Source organism: Propithecus coquereli, unplaced genomic scaffold (genome assembly GCF_000956105.1).
Source record: "Propithecus coquereli isolate 6110/MARCELLA unplaced genomic scaffold, Pcoq_1.0 Scaffold59, whole genome shotgun sequence".
Classification (NCBI taxonomy): domain Eukaryota; kingdom Metazoa; phylum Chordata; class Mammalia; order Primates; family Indriidae; genus Propithecus; species Propithecus coquereli.
This window is the reverse complement of record NW_012151840.1, coordinates 3,886,306-3,905,499: the sequence shown is the minus strand read 5'-3', so window position 1 is coordinate 3,905,499 and position 19,194 is coordinate 3,886,306. Positions and strand designations below refer to the sequence as shown.

The following is a 19,194-nucleotide window of genomic DNA, read 5'->3' as shown; positions in this document are numbered from 1 at the left end:
GCCTATTGGTTTACTTTTGGCAAACCGAACCAATAAAAAACGCCTAGAACAAGCCAATAAGAACAGGCTTGACAGTAATGGTGACACTTTTTTGACCAGACACTAGGTGGCGCTGGATAAAGAGGTCAGGACGGGAAACAGTGAGAGAACCTTTTATAAGAATTATGACAGACTGGTTTGCAGATAGCAGAGTGGCGCAGCGGAAGCGTGCTGGGCCCATAACCCAGAGGTCGATGGATCGAAACCATCCTCTGCTATCGGGAAGGCTTTTTGTTTCCCTAAATCTTCCCAGTCCAAGGCAATACGCCTAATTTACACTACTTCTGTAGATATAAATGCCATCTTTCTAAATTTTCCTCCCTCAAAAATGCAACCGTTTTGATAGCCGTCTTTGCCATCGGCAGGTAAAGTGGAAGGAAATGGGAAGGGACTTTAAGCAGAATTGAACACTACAGGTACAGAAACTTGAGGCCGGAGAAACAGCTTTCAGTTAGGGAGGGAGTGTATTCATTGAATCAGTGCGGAAAAACGCGGGGTTGGAGAGAGAATAGAAGAGAAATTGAGACGGCCCTTGGAAAGAGAACTCAGAAAAAGGGAGCAAGACCAGCCATAGGTCTGGTTGACTAAAAAAAAAAAAAAAAAAAATTAGATAAAATAAAAAGTAAAAAAATAATAAATAAGGGGAGCAAGGGAAGTGTCAAGGAGAGAAGGATCTGACATCCCTGTTGACCAGTTTCCCTCCAGACCTCTTCTCTCCTTCCTTACAAACTCTCCGGATGATTTCACCCTTGCACCTTATACCTTCCCCAGCCACACATACAGATACACTGGAGTATTTGCCTTTAAATCAATCATATTAGTATGTGCTTTTTGTCCCTCCTGTAATCCTTTCCTCCCCCTTCCTACCTTCTTTTGCATTGATTAATGTTTTTATTCCTCCTCCCCACCCCACCCCCACCGTTAATTGGAAGTTAGGAACTCTTTTTCTACTCTGTTGTGTAATTCTTTTAAGTGCTTTATTGATGTTTAATTTACTACAGCAGAATGCACAGATCTGAAGTGGAAATGTATTCTGCTCATGTGATCACCATCCAGATTAAAATAAAGAACATTTTTATCACCTCAGAGAGTTCACTGATACCCCTTTGCCCTGCCCCAACAGGCAAATACTATCCTCATTTCTCTTATCATAGATTAGTTTTGTTTGTTTTCTAACTTCACATAAATGGACTGATACTGTATGTGCTCTTTCTGCGGACCGGGAGGTCTGGCTTCTTTTGCTTGACACGTTTCAAGATTCTTTCATGTTTTTGCATTTTTCAAGATTCTTTCATGCTTTTGCATTTATCAGCAATCTGTTCCTTTTTTCTAAATGAGAAGTATTCCGTTGTATAACTATATCACAGCTTGTTTATCCATTTTTCTGTCTATGAATTCAGGAACTGGCTCAGAAGCTGGTGAATACATTTGGGTTCTTTCCAGTTTGGGGCCACTATGAATAAAGATACTATGAACATTTTTGTACAAGATGTCTTGTGGTCAGATGCATTCATTTCTCTGTTTTTAAAAAACATTTTCTCTGGATCTGCAATACTAGGTTGGAAGTTATTGTCTTTTAGTACTTTTATTTAATACTTATTCTATTGTCTATGGCTCCCATTTTTGCTGTAAAAAAAAAAACAGTTGTCAAATCTAGTTTGTTGCTCCTTTGAAGTTAATCAACCCTCTTTTTTCTGACTATTTTAAAGATTTTTTTTTTTTTTTTTTTGAGACAGTCTCACTGTGTTGCCCAGGCTAGAGTGCCGTGGCATCAGCCTAGCTCACAGCAACCTCAAACTCCTGGGCTCAAGAGATCCTCCTGCGTCAGCCTCCCAAGTAGCTGGGACTACAGGCATGTGCCACCATGCCCGGCTAATTTTTTCTATATATTTTTAGCTGTCTGATTAATTTCTTTCTATTTTTAGTAGAGACGGGGTCTCGCTCTTGCTCAGGCTGGTCTCGAACACCTGAGCTCAAACGATCCACCCGCCTCGGCCTCCCAGAGTGCTAGGATTACAGGCGTGAGCCACCACGCCTGGCCTATTTTAAAGATTTTATCTTTGATTTAAATTTCCTGCACTTTCACTCTGAGGGGTCCAGATATGGATTTTTTAAAAATCTTGTTTGAGGTTTGTTGAGCTTCCTGAATCCATGGCTTGAGGTTGGACGTCCATTCATTAAATTTCTCAGCTAGTATCTCTTCGAGAATTAGTTTTAACCTATTATCTCCCTCCTTCCTGGACTCCAAATAAAGATGCGTTAGACTTTCTTCCAGTATCCTCTTTGTCTCTTACCCTGTCTTTTATGTTTTCCATTCCTTTTTATCCATGCTTCATTCTGGGTAGTATCTTCTGTCCTTTCTTCCAGTTCATTACTTGATCCTTGGTTGAGTCTAACCTGCCATTAAATCTGTCAATTGGTTCTTAATTTTGGTTTTTGAACATGTGGGGTCTGGATTTTCTATTTACATCTTTTTACCCTACCTCCAAACTTCCCCTAGGAGTGCAGCCTTTCAAGATCTTAGCCCATAACAGGAAGGTGGTTTACCAGGGGTCTCACCTTTGGGGACATTCGGACTCCAATTTTTGTCTCATTACCCCAACACAGCCTATTGTCTGCCACCAATTCCAAATCAGCCAATGACCCCAGGGTAAAAGCAGCCCTACTGCTGGGCTCACCTCTCTTGCTTTCCTGGCCTTTCATGTGCTCATGCCAATAATTCTTCATTATCTTATTAGTTATTTGATTTTTTAAAGAGTATTTCATCCAGCATTTTTAGTTGTCTACCATTATTGGTAGACACTGTTACTGAGAGGAGTTCCATTACTAAACTATTACATATTTCTAGTCCAGTCATTTCTTCTGAGCTCCAGCTCCACTAATCCAGAGGCCTATTGCATCCCTCCAGTTGGGTATCTATAGGCCCCTCAAACTCAATAAACTAAAATTATCACCCTCCCGAACCTCCTCCTTCAGCTTCTCAAATAAAAGGGTCAATGTCACCTAGACCTCAGTTATTTGTATAGTGTCTTCCCTTCCCAGAGTCCAATTGATTCTATCTACAAAACATCTCCTCATCTCTCATCTACCTCTACAACCTCTGGATCCCTCCTCTCCATTATGGAACAAAAACATTCTGCCTGTCACACAAAAACTTTCACCATCTGGCCCAAACTACTGCACTCTTTCCTGTCTCCCTCCTCAGTCATTCCTACATGCACGTACCTTACATCCTAGGTCAGGGTTGAAAACACAGACTCCTTTTGCAGCCAGGCAGGTAATGCACTTCAGCGAAGCAGGGTGCCAAGGAACCCACGGGTAGTGGATACGTGTTCCAGCTGATTGCTCATGGAGGGATGCAGGACCTTTATTGCCAGCTCTTCCAGTATTTCAAGAAAAGTCAGAAATCCAGATATTCATGTACCATCTGCTGATTTTTAAGTGTGGGCAATTAAGTAAAATATATAGAGAGAGAATTAAAGCCAAACAAAGCATGTCTGCCATCTGAAATTGGCCCATGGGCCACCATTTGCTCTCTAATATTCAAAAGTCCCCTAAAATTCCACATATAGGGAATATACTTCAATACTCTGCTCTCTCTACACAGAATACTCTTTTCATCCTTCTACCCTTGTAGAATTATTTCTCTTTGGAAATTTTCCTGGCCCCAATCCAGGCAGAATTAATTGCCCTCATTTGAGCCCCTTAGCAATTTATCCATGTCTCTGTTGTAGTGCTTAATGCATATTGCATTATGGCTATTTGTCCCAAATAGAGCTCCTCAAAGTCACGGACTATATATATTCATCTTTATGTCCTCAGCACCTAGCGGGTGCTTGTCGCACAGAAGGTCCACTGGAAATGTTTAACAGAAGTTTGCTGTCTTAGGTCCTGCTCAGGCGAAGCTTGGAGAGGTTGCGGCGCAATGCCGACAATGACTCCTGCTGACCATTAGAGGGCAGACTGATTCCACAGTGGTTGGGACCAGCGGCCTCGCTGTCAAGTGCCCCCAAACCCTCTCCCCAATTTACGCCTCCTATGGTCATTTCCAAGACCATCTCCCGCGGCCACCACAGACTCCATTTTAACAATCTTCCTCAACACAAAACAAACACACACTCGCATTCCAGGAACAGCTCTGAGGTCCCACTTCTTCCCCACGCTCAGCCACCCACCAGCTCTCCCCCTCTTCCTACGATCATTTGGGAACTAGAGAGTTAATTAGGCCCTCCCACCGGGTCCTGTTCCCAAGGCTAACCCGCACAGTCTGGAAGGCGGAGGGGACAAAGGGGTGGAGGATCATAGACGGACTAGGTAACGAGCACTCCGGGCTCTCCCACTTTAACGCCTTTTCCAGAAACCCGTCACCCTCCCGCCCCCCGCCCCCCAGACACACACGTCCACACGCTCACACTGTTTACTGCCAAGATCCCAAACAGCGCATCTTTCCCTCATCCCCAGAGGAAATCAGGTAGGAGGGGAGGGAAAGGTGAGGCGCAAGCGGCCCCTGGCTGCTTCCACGTACATCTCTATTCAGCCCTCCTCCCACTCCCGCAAGGGCGCCCCTGCGGAAGGCGCTGCTCCCTGGAGCTGGGAGACCGAGGGCAGCGCGGAGGCGGGAAGAGGGTCTGCGGGGAAAGCGCGTCGGCTGGGGGGCGGGGGCAAGCCGGAGACTTCGGGGCAGGAAGGAGTTAAAGATCCAGGATTGGCTCTTCTGTCACCGAGTCTGGGAGGGGAAGCGGCGGGGAGGGAGGGTTCGGAGCTTGGCTCGGGTCCTCCACGGTTCCCCCCGGACAGCGGGAGGCTTGGGCCAGCGGGACGCCCCTTCTGGCACACGCCCTGGGGCAGGCGCTCACGCACGCCCACTAGCACTCACTCCCCATCCCTCCCTCGCGCGCCCTCTCCCATCCTTCTCCCCGGAGCGCTCGCTCGCTCGCTTCTTTTTTTCTCTTTTTCTCTCTCACTCACACACACACACGGTCGCTAACACTCCGGTCCTCTCCGGCCCGACGCTCTCCTAGCGCCCACCTGCTCCGCGCACCCCTCTGCAGCGCGCCCAGCCCGCGGGACCCGGCTCGCGCCCCTCGCGCTCTGAGCCCTGACTGTCGCAGCTACCGGGGGCGGCGAGCCCCGGGGGGAGCACCCCCGCCCCGCTCCTTCCTTCAGGGGGGCGCCCGATGCCTGGGACGGGCCGCTGAGCCAGAGGGGGCCGAGGAGGCCATGGTGGGAGCGCTCGCCCGCCACGGTGCCCGCTGAGGCCATGCCAGGCCCCCGGCGCCCAGCCGGCGCCCGCCCGCGCCTGCTCCTGCTCCTGCCGCCGCTGCTGCTGCTCCGAGGCAGCCACGCGGGCTACCTGACGGTAGCCGTGGTGCTGCCGCTGGCCAACACCTCGTACCCGTGGTCCTGGGCGCGCGTGGGACCCGCCGTGGCGCTGGCCCTGGCCCGGGTGAAGGCGCAGCCCGACTTGCTGCCGGGCTGGACGGTCCGCACGGTGCTGGGCAGCAGCGAGAACGCGCTGGGCGTCTGCTCCGACACCGCCGCGCCCCTGGCCGCGGTGGACCTCAAGTGGGAGCACAACCCCGCGGTGTTCCTGGGCCCGGGCTGCGTGTACGCCGCAGCCCCGGTGGGGCGCTTCACCGCGCACTGGCGGGTGCCGCTGCTGACGGCGGGCGCCCCCGCGCTGGGCTTCGGGGCCAAAGACGAGTACGCGCTGACCACCCGCGCCGGGCCCAGCTACGCCAAGCTGGGCGACTTCGTGGCGGCGCTGCACCGACGGCTGGGCTGGGAGCGCCAGGCGCTCGTGCTCTACGCCTACCGGCCCGGCGACGACCAGCGCTGCTTCTTCCTAGTGGAGGGGCTTTATATACGGGTCCGCGACCGCCTCAACATCACAGTGGACCACCTGGAGTTCGCCGAGGGCAACCACGACCACTACACCATGCTGCTGCGGACCATGCCGCGCAAAGGCCGAGGTGAGAGGCGGGCACACCGGTCCCGACGCTTGGCCTCCCTTTGACCCGCCAAAGGCACCGGATTTCCTCTCTTCTCTGGGCCAGTTTTCTCCCTTCTCTCTGCTCTTCATTCTTGTCTCAGCCTCCCCAACCCCCTCCACCTCTGAGTTCCTATCCCCCTCTGTTCCTCACCCCCCACCGCGCCCCCGCCCCAGTCTCTTCACCTTCCTACCTTCTCACCTCCCCCTCTCCCTGCCCCATCCGTCCCACCAGTTCTTCCGGAGATAACAGGAAGGAGGACATGCCTGTGCCATCCCAGCACTGCTCAGTTCCCTTTCTTTCTCCCCCATTTTCTCTCTTCCCTACAGCCTTCTCCCCTCCTCCACCCTCTCCTCCCATCGCTCGCACAGTCCCTCTCCTCTCCCCAACCCCTCTCCAGCTGGCCCCACCTCTCCCTCTCCCTCTCCCTCCTCCTGGCCCCACCTTCCCCACCTTCAGCTCCACTATCGCCGCTCCCTCCCCTCTGCCACCTCACACCTCCTCTCACCCCTCCTCATCTTTCTCCTGCCATGTTCTAGACTCGGCAAGAATTGCCACTTAACTCTTACTGGTTTCTCATGCCCCCATCTCTAAACTTCCTCCCCTGGGGGCCCCAGCTTTGCTTCCCCTTCTCTCTCCCCCAGTACCTAGGCTCTCTCTCTGACTCCCCTTTCCCCTCCAGTTGTCTACATCTGCAGCTCCCCAGATGCCTTCAGAACCCTCATGCTCCTGGCCTTGGAAGCTGGCTTGAGTGGAGAAGACTACGTCTTCTTCCACCTGGATGTCTTTGGGCAAAGTCTGCAAGGTGCTCAGGGTCCTACTCCCCGAAGGCCCTGGGAGAGAGGGGATGGGCAGGATGTCAGTGCCTGCCAGGCCTTTCAGGTGAGTGCCAAGCTGTGGGACTCCGAGCTGGTGGCACATCGTTTCTGGGCACTGTGTCCCTCAGGGTCTGAATGGATTCCAGAAAAGAGGTTGTCCATGTTCACAGGGAGTTAGGCAATGAAGAGTAGGGGTCTGGCCAGGGAGGTTAGAGCCAGGGGGCTCAAAAGATAAGAGAATGGGCTGAGGTGGGAGGACATTAAAGTCCCACAGACGGGACAGGACTTGGAGAAGCCAGCCCATTGGATCCCCTGCTTTGGAGCAGGCATCACCTCATGCAGGACATAGGGTCCAGTTTGACCTTGAGCTAAGCAGAGATGCAGCTCTAGGAGGTAGCCTCCCAGACAACTGGGGCCCCGTAGTACTGGGCGGACTGGAGTCAGCTCCCAACTCCCCCTCTCCACTGACCCCTCCTCAGGCTGCCAAAATCATTACATATAAAGAGCCGGATAATCCTGAGTACTTGGAATTCCTGAAGCAGCTAAAACACTTGGCCCATGAGCAGTTCAACTTCACCATGGAGGATGGCCTGGTAGGAGGGGGTCCTGAGACCTTCCAGAGTGGACCTCCAGCCCCCACTCCATGACCCTCCCCTGCCAGTCTCCATCCTGTCCTCTCAGCCATCCCAGTATTCCCAGGTCTCCCCTTCTCTCCCTTCCCATTGTTCTCTTATCTTTCCTGATAATGGAGGGGGACATGGCAAGTTCAATCTCTGAAACTCAAGTCCTCATCGGGCAAATCGAGATGATACATCCTGCCCTATCTGCCTAGCAGGATTCAGAAAGCAGCGGTATATGCAAAGGCATCTTTTCAGTAGTAAAATCTCTTTGTAATGTGGGGGTGTCATTTTCTCCCATCCTCTTCCAAGCTCCCAGTGCCTCCTCTTCCCTGCCCTGCAGCACCCCACTCTGCGCCCTTCCTACCTCCCACCGCAGCCGAGCTCTGCTTGCCCCTGCAGGTGAACACCATACCGGCATCCTTCCACGATGGGCTTCTGCTCTATGTCCAAGCAGTGACAGAGACTCTGGCACATGGGGGAACTGTCACTGATGGGGAGGACATCACTCAGCGGATGTGGAACCGAAGCTTCCAAGGTCAAGGCCTAGAAGTGGCTGGATTGGGCTCATGGGGGCTGGAGGGGGGCGTTGCAGGTGTCACACGGGAGGCCATGAGAAGCCTGCAGGCCACAGCACTGGTAGTCACTCGCCATGTCAGTCTTTCCTCCCTTCTTTAGCTCCACAGCTTCCTTCAGGCCCCTTTTCCCTCCGGAAGTCCTCCTAAATATCCAACTTCAATCATTCCTGATGCTGAAACATCTGTCCCTGTTACTATTTACTATAGCTCTGTACATATATATGTTTGGAGGGCAGGAGAGAAGATCAGGGCGTGGAGAGATGAAGTAGGGCATCCCTGAACTTCCATTCTCTCAGAACACAGCCATCTGCCCCCGTACCCCTAGGTGTGACAGGATTCCTGAAAATTGACAGCAATGGAGATCGGGAGACTGACTTCTCCCTCTGGGATATGGATCCTGAAACTGGTGCCTTCAGGGTAAGTTTGTGCACCCAAAAGACAGTACCAACTCAGCGTGACATCTCATCCTCCCACTTCCCCCCACAGCCCTGCCAGGGCACCTGTTTGTTCTGTGGTCACTCCACCATGCCCGCACACTTATGAGAGCCCTGGATAAAACAGACCCATCTCCAGTCTGGGGGGGCAACCAGAATGATAAGGACTCACAGGCATCACACTTGGGGATCCCCTTGTCTGCGGGAGCACAACTCCCCCTCAGGGAGCTCCTAGGGTAGGCAGGCGGGACTGCTTCCCAGCAGAGACAGGCCAGCCGAGGGCCTAGAGGAGCATGCAGTACACAGCTCTCTGAGTGCAGAGGGGCCAGGAAGGGATGGAGGCCAAAGGCATCAAGGAACAGATCATCCAGAGGAGGCTTCCTAGAAGAGGGGGACCTGGGTTGGGCCTGGGCATGTAGACCGAGGCGCTACCTTTTCCTGTTTTCTATGTGCCTCGACCAAGATTATAAACTCTCTGAGTGCAGGAGCAGGGTTCTATATGGTGTTTTCTTTTTAAAGCCCTTGAGTAGTTTTCAAGTGTTTACACCTTGGTAACATGCGCATGGGCATGGGGTCTCTATATCCAGTCACAGCAGGGGCTCAGTGAGGAGTTGACAGCCCGGATAAAGGCCCAGAAGCAGAGCTGGGGCAGGTGGGAGGCAGGACTGCCCCACTAGACAGGAGACCTCCCCCCTGGCCCTTGCCCACCCACCACTCCTGCTCTCCCATAGGTTGTACTGAACTACAATGGGACTTCCCAAGAGCTGGTGGCCGTGTCAGGGCGCAAACTGAACTGGCCACTGGGATACCCTCCTCCTGACATCCCCAAATGTGGCTTTGACAATGAGGACCCAGCCTGCAACCAAGGTGACTGGCCCTGGCCTTCCAGGCCTCCATAGGAGGAGATGCTGCCTCCTTCCCCCTAAGTGGAGTCGAATAGGTGCTCCTCTCTCACGCTGAGGGTTCTCTGGAGAAAGACTCTTCCTGCCCTTTTCTGCCCTTCGTCCATCCTCCCAGTTCACTGATTGACTATTAGAAGGTTCTTTCTTCTGCTGTCTAACCCAAATCTCTCTTGCTGCAACTCAGACTCTCTCTCGTAGATCACTTTTCCGCCCTGGAGGTGCTGGCTTTGGTGGGCAGCCTCTCCCTGCTCAGCATTCTGATCGTCTCCTTCTTCATATACAGGTGAGCTGTGGCATGGGTGTGGTGAGGGGGGGTTGCCTGGAGAACCAACCGCAGAGGAAGTGGCAAGGACCCTGAGGGGAGGGGGTAGGAGTAAAGGGGCAGCAGGGGAAGGCAAGGGAGATGAGGGCTTTAAGACACAGAGAAGAGAAAGGGAGGGGGGAATGGGGCCGGGGAGAGAAGGGACAGGGATAGCAGAGGTCGGGAGCAGCAAAGTTGGGAGTGACATCACGGGGGTGTGGACTCTGCCTGTAGACTGGTCTCCCTTGCTACTCCTACAGGCCAGATGGGAAGCACTGGCTCAGAATCTTCGGGATTAGGCCCTTATTAGTTGAGCAGGGATGATGAATCCTGCTGTGTGCCAGGTGCCAAAGCTAGAGTGGGGAAGGGAGCTGAATGAGCCCCATGCCTGCCTTCCAGTGGAGACTAAAATGCAAGGACGGAAGTTAATGATACAGGAGAGAAAGGGGCAGGGGAAAAATATGGATGCGGATTGAGCATACACTATGTGCCAGGCACTTTCACACACGGTATTTTTTTTTTCACTCTTGCAATAGTTAAGAAGAAAATAGATATTAAGGCCCTCAATTTCCAAATGAGGACATTGACGTGTCCATGCCAAAGTCCCTGGTGAGGCAAAATTTCACCGAGGCCGGCCTCCTGGCTCTCAGCCCTGAGGACAGAATTCCCCCACCCGTATCTTCACACGCGGAGTGGTCCCTGGGGTCTGAGGAGGGGCTGTTGAGCACTCCCGCCCCGGGTCAGGGCCTCAGACATGGGCTCAGAGGCAGGCCTCACGCCCCAGGAAGATGCAGCTGGAGAAGGAGCTGGCTTCGGAGCTGTGGCGGATCCGCTGGGAGGACGTACAGCCCAGCAGCCTTGAGAGGCACCTGCGGAACGCGGGTAGCAGGCTGACCCTGAGCGGGGTGAGAACAGCAGGGCTTGTGTGTGTCTGGGTGGATGTGAGTGTTGGGGAGGGTAGTCAAGGAGAGCTGAGTACCCGGGAAGTGTCTGATGGGAGTGTAGAGAGCAGGGTTCTAGTCTCAGCTCTGCCTTCACTTGCTGTGTGACCTTGAGCGAATCGCATTACCTCTCTGAGACTGTTTCAGATGATGATTACAGCTATAGAGTCACCCTTACAGGGCTCTTTCAAAGGTCAAAGGAAATACTATATATGCAAACACATTTTCTGAAAAACACGTAAAGTGCTAGGCACGGTGGCATGTCCCTGAAGTTCCAGCTACACGGGAGGCTGAGGTGGGAGGATCACTTGAGCACAGAAGTTCTGGGCTGCAGTGCACTATGCTGATCGGGTGCCAATACTAAGTCTGGCATCAATATTATGACCTCCTGGAGGGAGTGAGGGACCACCAGGTTGCCTAAGCAGGGGTGAACTGGCCCAGGTTGGAAATGGAGCGGTCAAAACTCCCTCGCTGATCAGTAGTGGCATCAAACCTGTGAAAGCCACTGCACCGCAACCTGGCAACACAGCAAGGCCTCATCTCCCAAAAAAAAAGACCAGTAAATAAGGAGAGGATTTCAAGACGTGGAATATAAAGGAGGGTGGCACAAAAATAAGGCAGGGTGGTAAAGGAAGGCCAGAGCTCAAGCAACCAGGATGCAGACTAGGCCCATGGCTGACCACCCCTCCTACTCTCCACCCCTTCAGAGAGGCTCCAATTATGGCTCCCTGCTGACCACAGAGGGCCAGGTCCAGGTCTTCGCCAAAACAGCATATTATAAGGTGGGCTGGGAAATGATTACTGTCCTGGGGACTGGGACAGGGGCGCGCTCTGATCGAGGCCTGGGGGAGGGGGCCCAGGGCAGGACTGGGCTGGCAGGAAGCAGCTGGGGGCCCTAGGGGTGGGCTCCCGGGAGCAGTTGAGGGTCCTGGGGGAAGGACCCAAGTGGGCTGTCTGAGCAGTTGGAGTTCCCGGGGCACAGGGCCATGCTCCTCACTGTGATAGTCTCCATTCCTTGCCCAGGGCAACCTCGTGGCTGTGAAACGTGTGAACCGTAAACGAATTGAGCTGACACGGAAAGTCCTGTTTGAACTGAAGCATGTAATGTGGGGGAGTGAGGCGGTGGCCTGGAGAGGGGTCCCGTGGGGACACAGGGAGGTTGGCCAACACAACTGGCTACGGAGGGGCCTCAGGGTATCACAGGAAAGGGTAGGGTCTGTGGCCCTGGGATGGGCCCTTGCCTCTTGTGGCTGGGAGAGGGGAGCAGAGGATGGGAGACCGGATCACTGGGGGTACCCTGGAGGAAGGTCCTTAAGGGGCCATACACAGTGCCCCGGGGGGTAGAAGGCTTGAGAGGCAGAGGGAGTAGGGAGCAGATTCTAGGGCAGAGTGGGCTAAAGAGCATGGGTGGAAGTCACCAGCAAAGGTCCTAGCAATGTCTGCAGAAAATGAGTAGTGGGTTAAGGAGAGTGAGGGTCCCCAAGGCTAGTGGGCAACTTGGTGAGGAGAGAGGTGTCTGTCAGGCTCCTGATGCTGGCTCCCACCTGCAGATGCGGGATGTGCAGAATGAACACCTGACCAGGTTTGTGGGTGCCTGCACCGACCCCCCCAACATCTGTATCCTCACAGAGTACTGTCCCCGTGGGAGCCTGCAGGTGAGGGGACAGGCGGGTGTCGGGAAACCTGGGTCTAAGCCCTGGCTCTGCCCCTGACTGGCCACACGACCCCAGGCAGGCCGCCTCCTCTTTCTCACCTTGTTGGCTCTGCCTGGAAAATGGGAGTGGGGGAGGGCAACGGCACTGCAGTAAATCCAAGGCTTTGTCCTTTTCCATCGGTTTATGTCAGTAGGACCCTGCACCCTCCTCCCACTCCCAGGGGGAGTCTGCAGGGCACTGGTCTGACCCTCCCTGCCCCAGCAGGACATTCTAGAGAATGAGAGCATCACCCTGGACTGGATGTTCCGATACTCTCTCACCAATGACATCGTCAAGGTAGGCTCCAGAGGGTCCACTGGACGTGTGGGGAGGGTCCAGGCATGCTTCTCCTGGCCATGGTTGGAGGTCCCACTCATGCCCAAGACCTCTGCCTCCCCAAATTTCCCAGGGTATGTTGTTTCTACACAATGGGGCCATTTGCTCCCATGGGAACCTCAAGTCATCCAACTGCGTGGTAGATGGACGCTTTGTGCTCAAGATCACTGACTACGGGCTGGAGAGCTTCAGGGACCCGGAGCCAGAGCAAGGACACACCCTTTATGCCAGTGAGCCCTGACCCTCAACCCCTAACACCCACCCTGAGCACCACCCAGTCGGGGGACCGATGCCTGGCCTCTGATGGCCTTGGGCATGAATTTCCTGACGCCAGCCTCGATTCATTCATCTGTAAAAGGGGGGGGGGGTCAGACTAAGTGGTCTCTAAGGCCTCTTCTGGCTCTAACACTCAGTGTGATGTGTCTGGATCAATCTTGGCCACATCCTTGTTTCTCGCTCGCCCCTGAGCTTTGGGCTCCCTCACCCTGTGACTCCTGACCTCTGACCCACAGAAAAGCTGTGGACAGCCCCTGAGCTCCTGCGAATGGCTTCGCCCCCTGCCCGGGGCTCCCAGGCTGGTGATGTGTACAGCTTTGGGATCATCCTTCAGGAGATTGCCCTGAGGAATGGGGTCTTCTACGTGGAAGGTCTGGACCTCAGTCCCAAAGGTGAGAGGACCATACTTCCCCATATCCCTGCCACCCACCGCCTCGACTAACCCCAGCCCCAAGGAGAGGGGCCCTGGAGGCACCACCACACTTTCCTGCTGGAATGGGGCTTGGGCCACTGCTTGACCCACTGCTGCTGGTGACCAGTTGCCCACCCAGCTCGCCTGCCCCACATCTTGGTCCTGGACGGCCCCAACCCAGCCAAGCTGGTTGCCCCCAGTCTCTCACTAGGCCCTTGGCTAGCCCCACCCCTCAGCCCCTCTCCACTCAACAATACAGAGATCATCGAGCGTGTGACTCGGGATGAGCAGCCCCCCTTCCGGCCCTCCCTGGCCCTGCAGAGCCACCTGGAGGAGCTGGGGCAGCTGATGCAGCGGTGCTGGGCTGAGGACCCACAGGAGAGGCCACCATTCCAGCAGATCCGCCTGACGCTGCGCAAGTTTAACAGGTTTCTGGTGTTAGTCGTGGGTCCCCCAGGCTCGCCTACCACGGCTACCGTATACCCAACGCTTCTGTCTTGTCCCTGCAGCAGCAGAGGGAGCCCCTCAGGACTTCCCATACACGGCCAGCCTCACGGCTGCCTTTGCGAACACTGTGTGGCTCCACTGTCCCCGCCGTCTCCCACCTTTCATACCCTTCCCTCCACCGTTGCTACCCCACACCCTTCCTGCCCACTGCCCCCACTGGCCCCTAGACTTTTCAGCAGTGTGCAGAGTAAATGAGACACACGCCCTGGCCTCCCACCTTCCTGTCTCCTCTCCTATGGGCTCTCAGCTGCCCACAGGAGCCCCTCCCCCAGCCCTTTCCCACTGTGCCCACCGGAGCCCGGTTCCTGCAGACACAGCCCTCTGCTGCCTGTGCGCCATCGCTCTGTCCACAGCTGACGCTAGTCCTTCGCCTCCTCTACCTCCTTGCGTTAATAGCACAAAGATGAACAAAATATCCATGTCTGAAGCCTCATACTCGACACTGGGGTCTCAGAGATGAATTAAACTTTCCTCCCACCCTTTTCCCCTGCTCCTCTATGCTGCTGTGCCCCCAGCCCTGACTCTTCAGAGCCACCACTGCAGCCTGGGTAGGGTGAGTGCCTAGGGTGTGCTCCTCTCACCTCCCCTACCACCATCCCTGCCCCAGGGAGAACAGCAGCAACATCCTGGACAACCTGCTGTCGCGCATGGAGCAGTACGCCAACAACCTGGAGGAACTGGTGGAGGAGCGGACCCAGGCGTACCTGGAGGAGAAGCGCAAGGCTGAGGCCCTGCTCTACCAGATTCTGCCTCAGTGAGTGCCCGTGTCTGGGGTCCCCCCCAACACACACAGCCCCTGTCCTGGCCCCACCCACCCTCTGATCCTGCACCTGCTCTGACCCCTCAGCTCAGTGGCTGAGCAGCTGAAGCGCGGGGAGACGGTCCAGGCCGAAGCCTTTGACAGCGTCACGATCTACTTCAGTGACATTGTGGGTTTCACAGCCCTGTCAGCAGAGAGCACGCCCATGCAGGTAAGCCGGGGCTCAGCCCCAGGTGTCAGACCGGCAGGCCGGCCGGCTCGGCTTAGCCTCTCCATTCCATCGGGCCTGCCTCCTGCTTCCGCTTTTCCCCCCAACCCCGAGTGGGGTCCCTTATTCCCTGTCCCTCTTAGATTCTCTTCCCTTCCAGGTGGTGACCCTGCTCAATGACCTGTACACTTGCTTTGATGCTGTCATAGACAACTTTGATGTGTACAAGGTGAGGGTGGGAGTACGAATGGCAAGGGACAGAGAGACGGCCATGGACAGGGTCAGAAAAAAGTGAGAGGTAGACAGAATGATGTGGAGTCCTAAGAGAGGAGACCAAGGGACATGGGCAGAGACAGTGACACAGGGAGACTCAGAAACAGAGAAATCGTGCAGAATGGGGGATGAGCAAAGACAGGTGGATTGGGGGACAGAGTGACGGTGCACACGTTGTGACCGGTGGCACAGGGAAGAGAAAGTTCCTGCCCTCATGTCCTGCACCCTCTGCCCCCAACCCTCCCACACACACAGGTGGAGACAATTGGCGACGCTTACATGGTGGTGTCTGGGCTCCCAGTGCGGAACGGGCAGCTCCATGCCCCGGAGGTGGCCCGCATGGCCCTGGCACTGCTGGATGCTGTGCACTCCTTCCGCATCCGCCACCGGCCCCAGGAGCAGCTGCGCTTGCGCATTGGCATCCACACAGGTGGGGCGGCACCCCAAGGGCCTGGAGTTTCAGAAGGGAGACTTCTCACCCCCGCACCCCCTCATAACACGCAGGCTCTCACGCACAACTGGGACCTCAGATCCCACCTCCTGACTCTCCTGGAGCACCCACCTCCCTTCCTTAACACCCCTCCCTGCCCGCCTCGCTGATGGGCTCCGCTTTCTCCCTTGTCCCTCCCAGGACCCGTGTGTGCCGGCGTGGTAGGGCTGAAGATGCCCCGTTACTGTCTCTTTGGGGACACAGTCAACACGGCCTCGAGGATGGAGTCCAATGGGGAAGGTACAGTGCCCTCCTGGAGGGAGTGGGGAGGGCAGGGTGGCCAGGGACAATGCCAGCCTGTGGGCGGCTCCTGCCTACACCATCCCTGTTCCAGCTCCTAGCCCTCTCTCCTCCCAAGTCCCCTTCTCATACTAGTTCAGTCTGGGCTCATTGCCTTGACTCTAATCAAGAGACTCGGACTCCAGCTGCACCCTCTTGCCAAGTGATGTACAAGCACTCCCAGGCCAATGTTCTACAGTTCCCAGCAGGAGTCCTCCCTTAAGTCCCTCTGCTCCCTTTTCAGGGTGGTACAGACGGCTTCAGAGCCAGCCTACTTGGGCGTGAATCTGAGCTTCACAGCTACTTCTGTGTTAGTTAACAGTACCTGTCTGAGCCTTGGTTTTCCTCATCTGTAAAATAAGAATAAAATGTCTACCTCATAGGAGTTATGTGAGAAAACCACAGAAAATGCCTAGCACAAAATTGTCATTCAACTTTTCAGAGCTTTTGCTGTTTATCTGTAAAATGATGCCTATCTCAGGGTTGTAAAAAACCTAGCACAATACCTGGCACCCAGTAGGTACTTAATAAATGCTTGCTCCCACCCTTCCCTTGGTCTTGCTTCCTGTTTATCTTCTAGCCTCCTGCTGTATTCAACACAATTCAATTCAGTAAACATTATTGAGCAACTACTGAGTGCCAGGCCCTGGGATACAAAGATGACTCAGACCCAGAGTTATCTGGGGGGTCCATGTGGACCCCTCCACGCCTCATGGTATGAGAAAGGCTACGTGGAAGCCTGTGCTGGCAGCCCAGAGGGATCTGGTTCAGCAAATATCACTGGATACTGTGTTTGGGACTGTCAGGGTAGAGCCCCTCTCTGAGGTCTAGTCCTCAAGGAGCACATTCTCAGAAATTGTTAGCAGGGCAGGGTGGCTCTTGCCTATAATCCTAGCACTCTGGGAGGCCAAGGCAGGAGGATCACTTGAGGTCAGGAGTTCAAGACCAGCCTCAGCAAGAGTGAGACCCCCATCTCTACTAAAAACAGAAAAAATTAGCCGGGCACGATGGCACACACCTGCAGTCCAAGCTACTCAGGAGGCTGAGGCAGGAGGATCACTTGAGCCTAGGAGTTTGAGGTTGCTGTGAACTAGGCTGACACCATGGCATTCTAGCCTGGGCAACAGAGTGAGACTCTGTCTCATCCAAAAAAGAAAGAAATTGTTCAACAAAACAAGCTTGCTGTGATGCAGACCCCAGAAGAAGTAGGGACATGATTCAGAGAGCAGTTGAAGGGTGTGAGAATACCGGGCCTCACTCCATCACTGGCCTCCTCAGCAGCCTGGGCAGATCTCCTACCCTAGGCCTCAGTTCCTTAGCCATAAAATGAGGGTACAGAGTCAAATAGTGACGGCAACAACTTGTATTGTGCTTCCTGTGTGCCACATTCTGTTTAAATACTTTAGGAATGTTGAATTTAACCCTCACAACAAGGCTTTCCTCTTTTTATTTCTTTTTTATTTTTATTTTTTTGAGATGAGATCTCACTATATTGCCCAGGCTGGTCTTGAACTCCTGGCCTCAAGCAATCCTCCTGCACTCAGCCTCCCAAAGTGCTAGAATAATAGGTGTGAGCCACCTTTCCCAGCCTAATCTCCACAAGGCTTTGAGATGGGTACTGTCACTATTGACATTTCACAGATTAGGGAGGTGAGGCACAGAGAGTTTGTATTTCTTACCCAAGCAAGTGTCCAAGCCGAGATTCATCCTGAAGCAGAGCAGGATCCAAAGTGTGAGCTCCTAACCACTCTGCTGTCCTGTCTCTCTAGAGCCTGGTGCCGCTCCAGAGCAGTGCTGTCCAATAGTACTTTCTGCAGTCACAAAAACATTCTATAACCTGTGCTGTCCAATATGGTAGCCCTAGAGGCACATGTGGCTATTGATCCCTTGAAATGTGACTAGGGCAACTGAGGCTCTGAATTTTTAACTGTTTTTAGTTTTAATTAATTTATATTTAAACAGGTACATGTGATTGGTGGCTACCATATTGGACAACACAGCTCTAGAGTTCTAAAGGAGAAGCTAATATGGTCTCACACTACTTGGAGGGGCTGGGACCTCTCTGAACTAGGCTTCCTGGCTGAAAGGAAAGAGAGCATCTGCCTGCCCCTTGGTCCCCGATCTCTTCTGCCTCCACTTTCCAACCTGTATCTCTTGCACCCCTCACCTTCCTTTCTCCCCTATCCTCCCCAGCCCTGAAGATCCACTTGTCTTCTGAGACCAAGGCTGTCCTGGAAGAGTTTGGTGGTTTTGAGTTGGAGCTTCGAGGGGACGTAGAGATGAAGGTAGAGAGGGAAGCCTCTGTCCTCACCACCCCTTGGGATCCCAGAGGGGTGACCCTTCTTAAGCAGCCAGTGCCACTCCCATCCTAGGCCTCTCATCTGATTTGGGAAAGTGGGTGTGCCACTGTCCACCCCAACCTCCTCTTCTTTTTCCCTCCAGGGCAAAGGCAAGGTGCGGACCTACTGGCTCCTGGGAGAGCGGGGCAGTAGCACCCGAGGCTGACCTGCCCTCCCTCCTGTCCCTGTGTCCCCGCCACACCTCCCTACCCTGTGCCAGAGGTGACAGAGAGATGCCAGGCCTCAGCCTCACCCACAGCAGCCCCGTCATTGCCAAAGGATTGGAGAAGTGGGTTGAAGAGCTCAGGTGTGCTGACCCCAGTGCAGACTCCAGATACAAGCTCTGAGAGGGGACTGGTGTGGGGAAGAACTCCGAGCTCACAGCACTGGACCAAGGCACACAGTCATGCACAGTGGCACACACGTAGGCACTGCCCCGCTCTGCACCCTGGCTCAGGCCAAGCTGCGCTGTGGATTCCTGATCCTCCTCCCCAGGCCTGTGCCCTCCTCCCTCAACCTTGCTACACTGTGACTTTCACTGGGAGGGGAAAGAACCATCGGAGGGGGAATATGAAAAGAGACTAGGCAAATCTAGGAGTTGGGGGTCCGCGTTTGGGCCTAACCCGTATGGGCCACAATGCCCCACCCCACCCCCTCCCAACAGTGGACACAGCGCACAGGGGAGGAGCGGCTGGCACAGAGGGGTGGCAGGCCTGCGTGCCTTGCTTCTACTGTGGGCAGAGACCATTAAAATCTTCATTCCAGTTACAGTGTCTCTTCTTGAGGGAGAGAGGGTTGCCAGAAAACAGTCGTGTTCTCCACCCTCTACTTCAAATAAGGCTCTCACTTCTCAAGCTGGGAACGCAGAGTCTGAAAAAGGCTCCAGTTCACCTTCAACTTTGAGGACACCACGTTACAGCCTATGGATGACCCAGCAGTGCTGACACTTTTGGTCCAAGGACCCATTTGCACCCTTAAAAATTACTGAGGGCCCCAAAGA

General features: G+C 54.3%; 1 protein-coding gene and 1 non-coding gene across 2 annotated transcripts; both read left to right on the top strand.

The window, feature by feature from the left end:
- Positions 1-185: 185 nt before the first annotated feature.
- TRNAM-CAU lies at positions 186-257 on the top strand. The gene has a single exon. It is a non-coding gene; the product is annotated as a tRNA-Met (tRNA).
- A 4,563-nt stretch (positions 258-4,820) lies between these two features.
- On the top strand, positions 4,821-18,960 carry NPR1 (natriuretic peptide receptor 1). Its single transcript, XM_012658927.1, has 22 exons — positions 4,821-6,011; positions 6,712-6,911; positions 7,327-7,440; positions 7,867-8,002; positions 8,368-8,459; positions 9,208-9,343; positions 9,577-9,661; positions 10,464-10,584; positions 11,328-11,402; positions 11,644-11,721; positions 12,171-12,275; positions 12,540-12,611; positions 12,724-12,880; positions 13,163-13,318; positions 13,598-13,766; positions 14,453-14,599; positions 14,693-14,816; positions 14,974-15,042; positions 15,342-15,516; positions 15,718-15,816; positions 18,049-18,140; positions 18,298-18,960. The coding sequence occupies exons 1-22, from the start codon at positions 5,300-5,302 to the stop codon at positions 18,358-18,360; spliced, it is 3,177 nt and encodes a 1,058-aa protein (XP_012514381.1). The 5' UTR covers positions 4,821-5,299; the 3' UTR covers positions 18,361-18,960.
- The last annotated feature ends 234 nt before the right edge of the window (positions 18,961-19,194 follow it).

Coding starts and splice junctions, on each gene's coding strand:
- NPR1 (XM_012658927.1), top strand. CDS start 5,300: ATGCCAGGCCCCCGGCGCCCAGCCGGCGCCCGCCCGCGCCTGCTCCTG. Junction 15,043..15,341: donor ACAACTTTGATGTGTACAAG/GTGAGGGTGGGA, acceptor CCACACACACAG/GTGGAGACAATTGGCGACGC. Junction 18,141..18,297: donor GAGGGGACGTAGAGATGAAG/GTAGAGAGGGAA, acceptor TTTTCCCTCCAG/GGCAAAGGCAAGGTGCGGAC.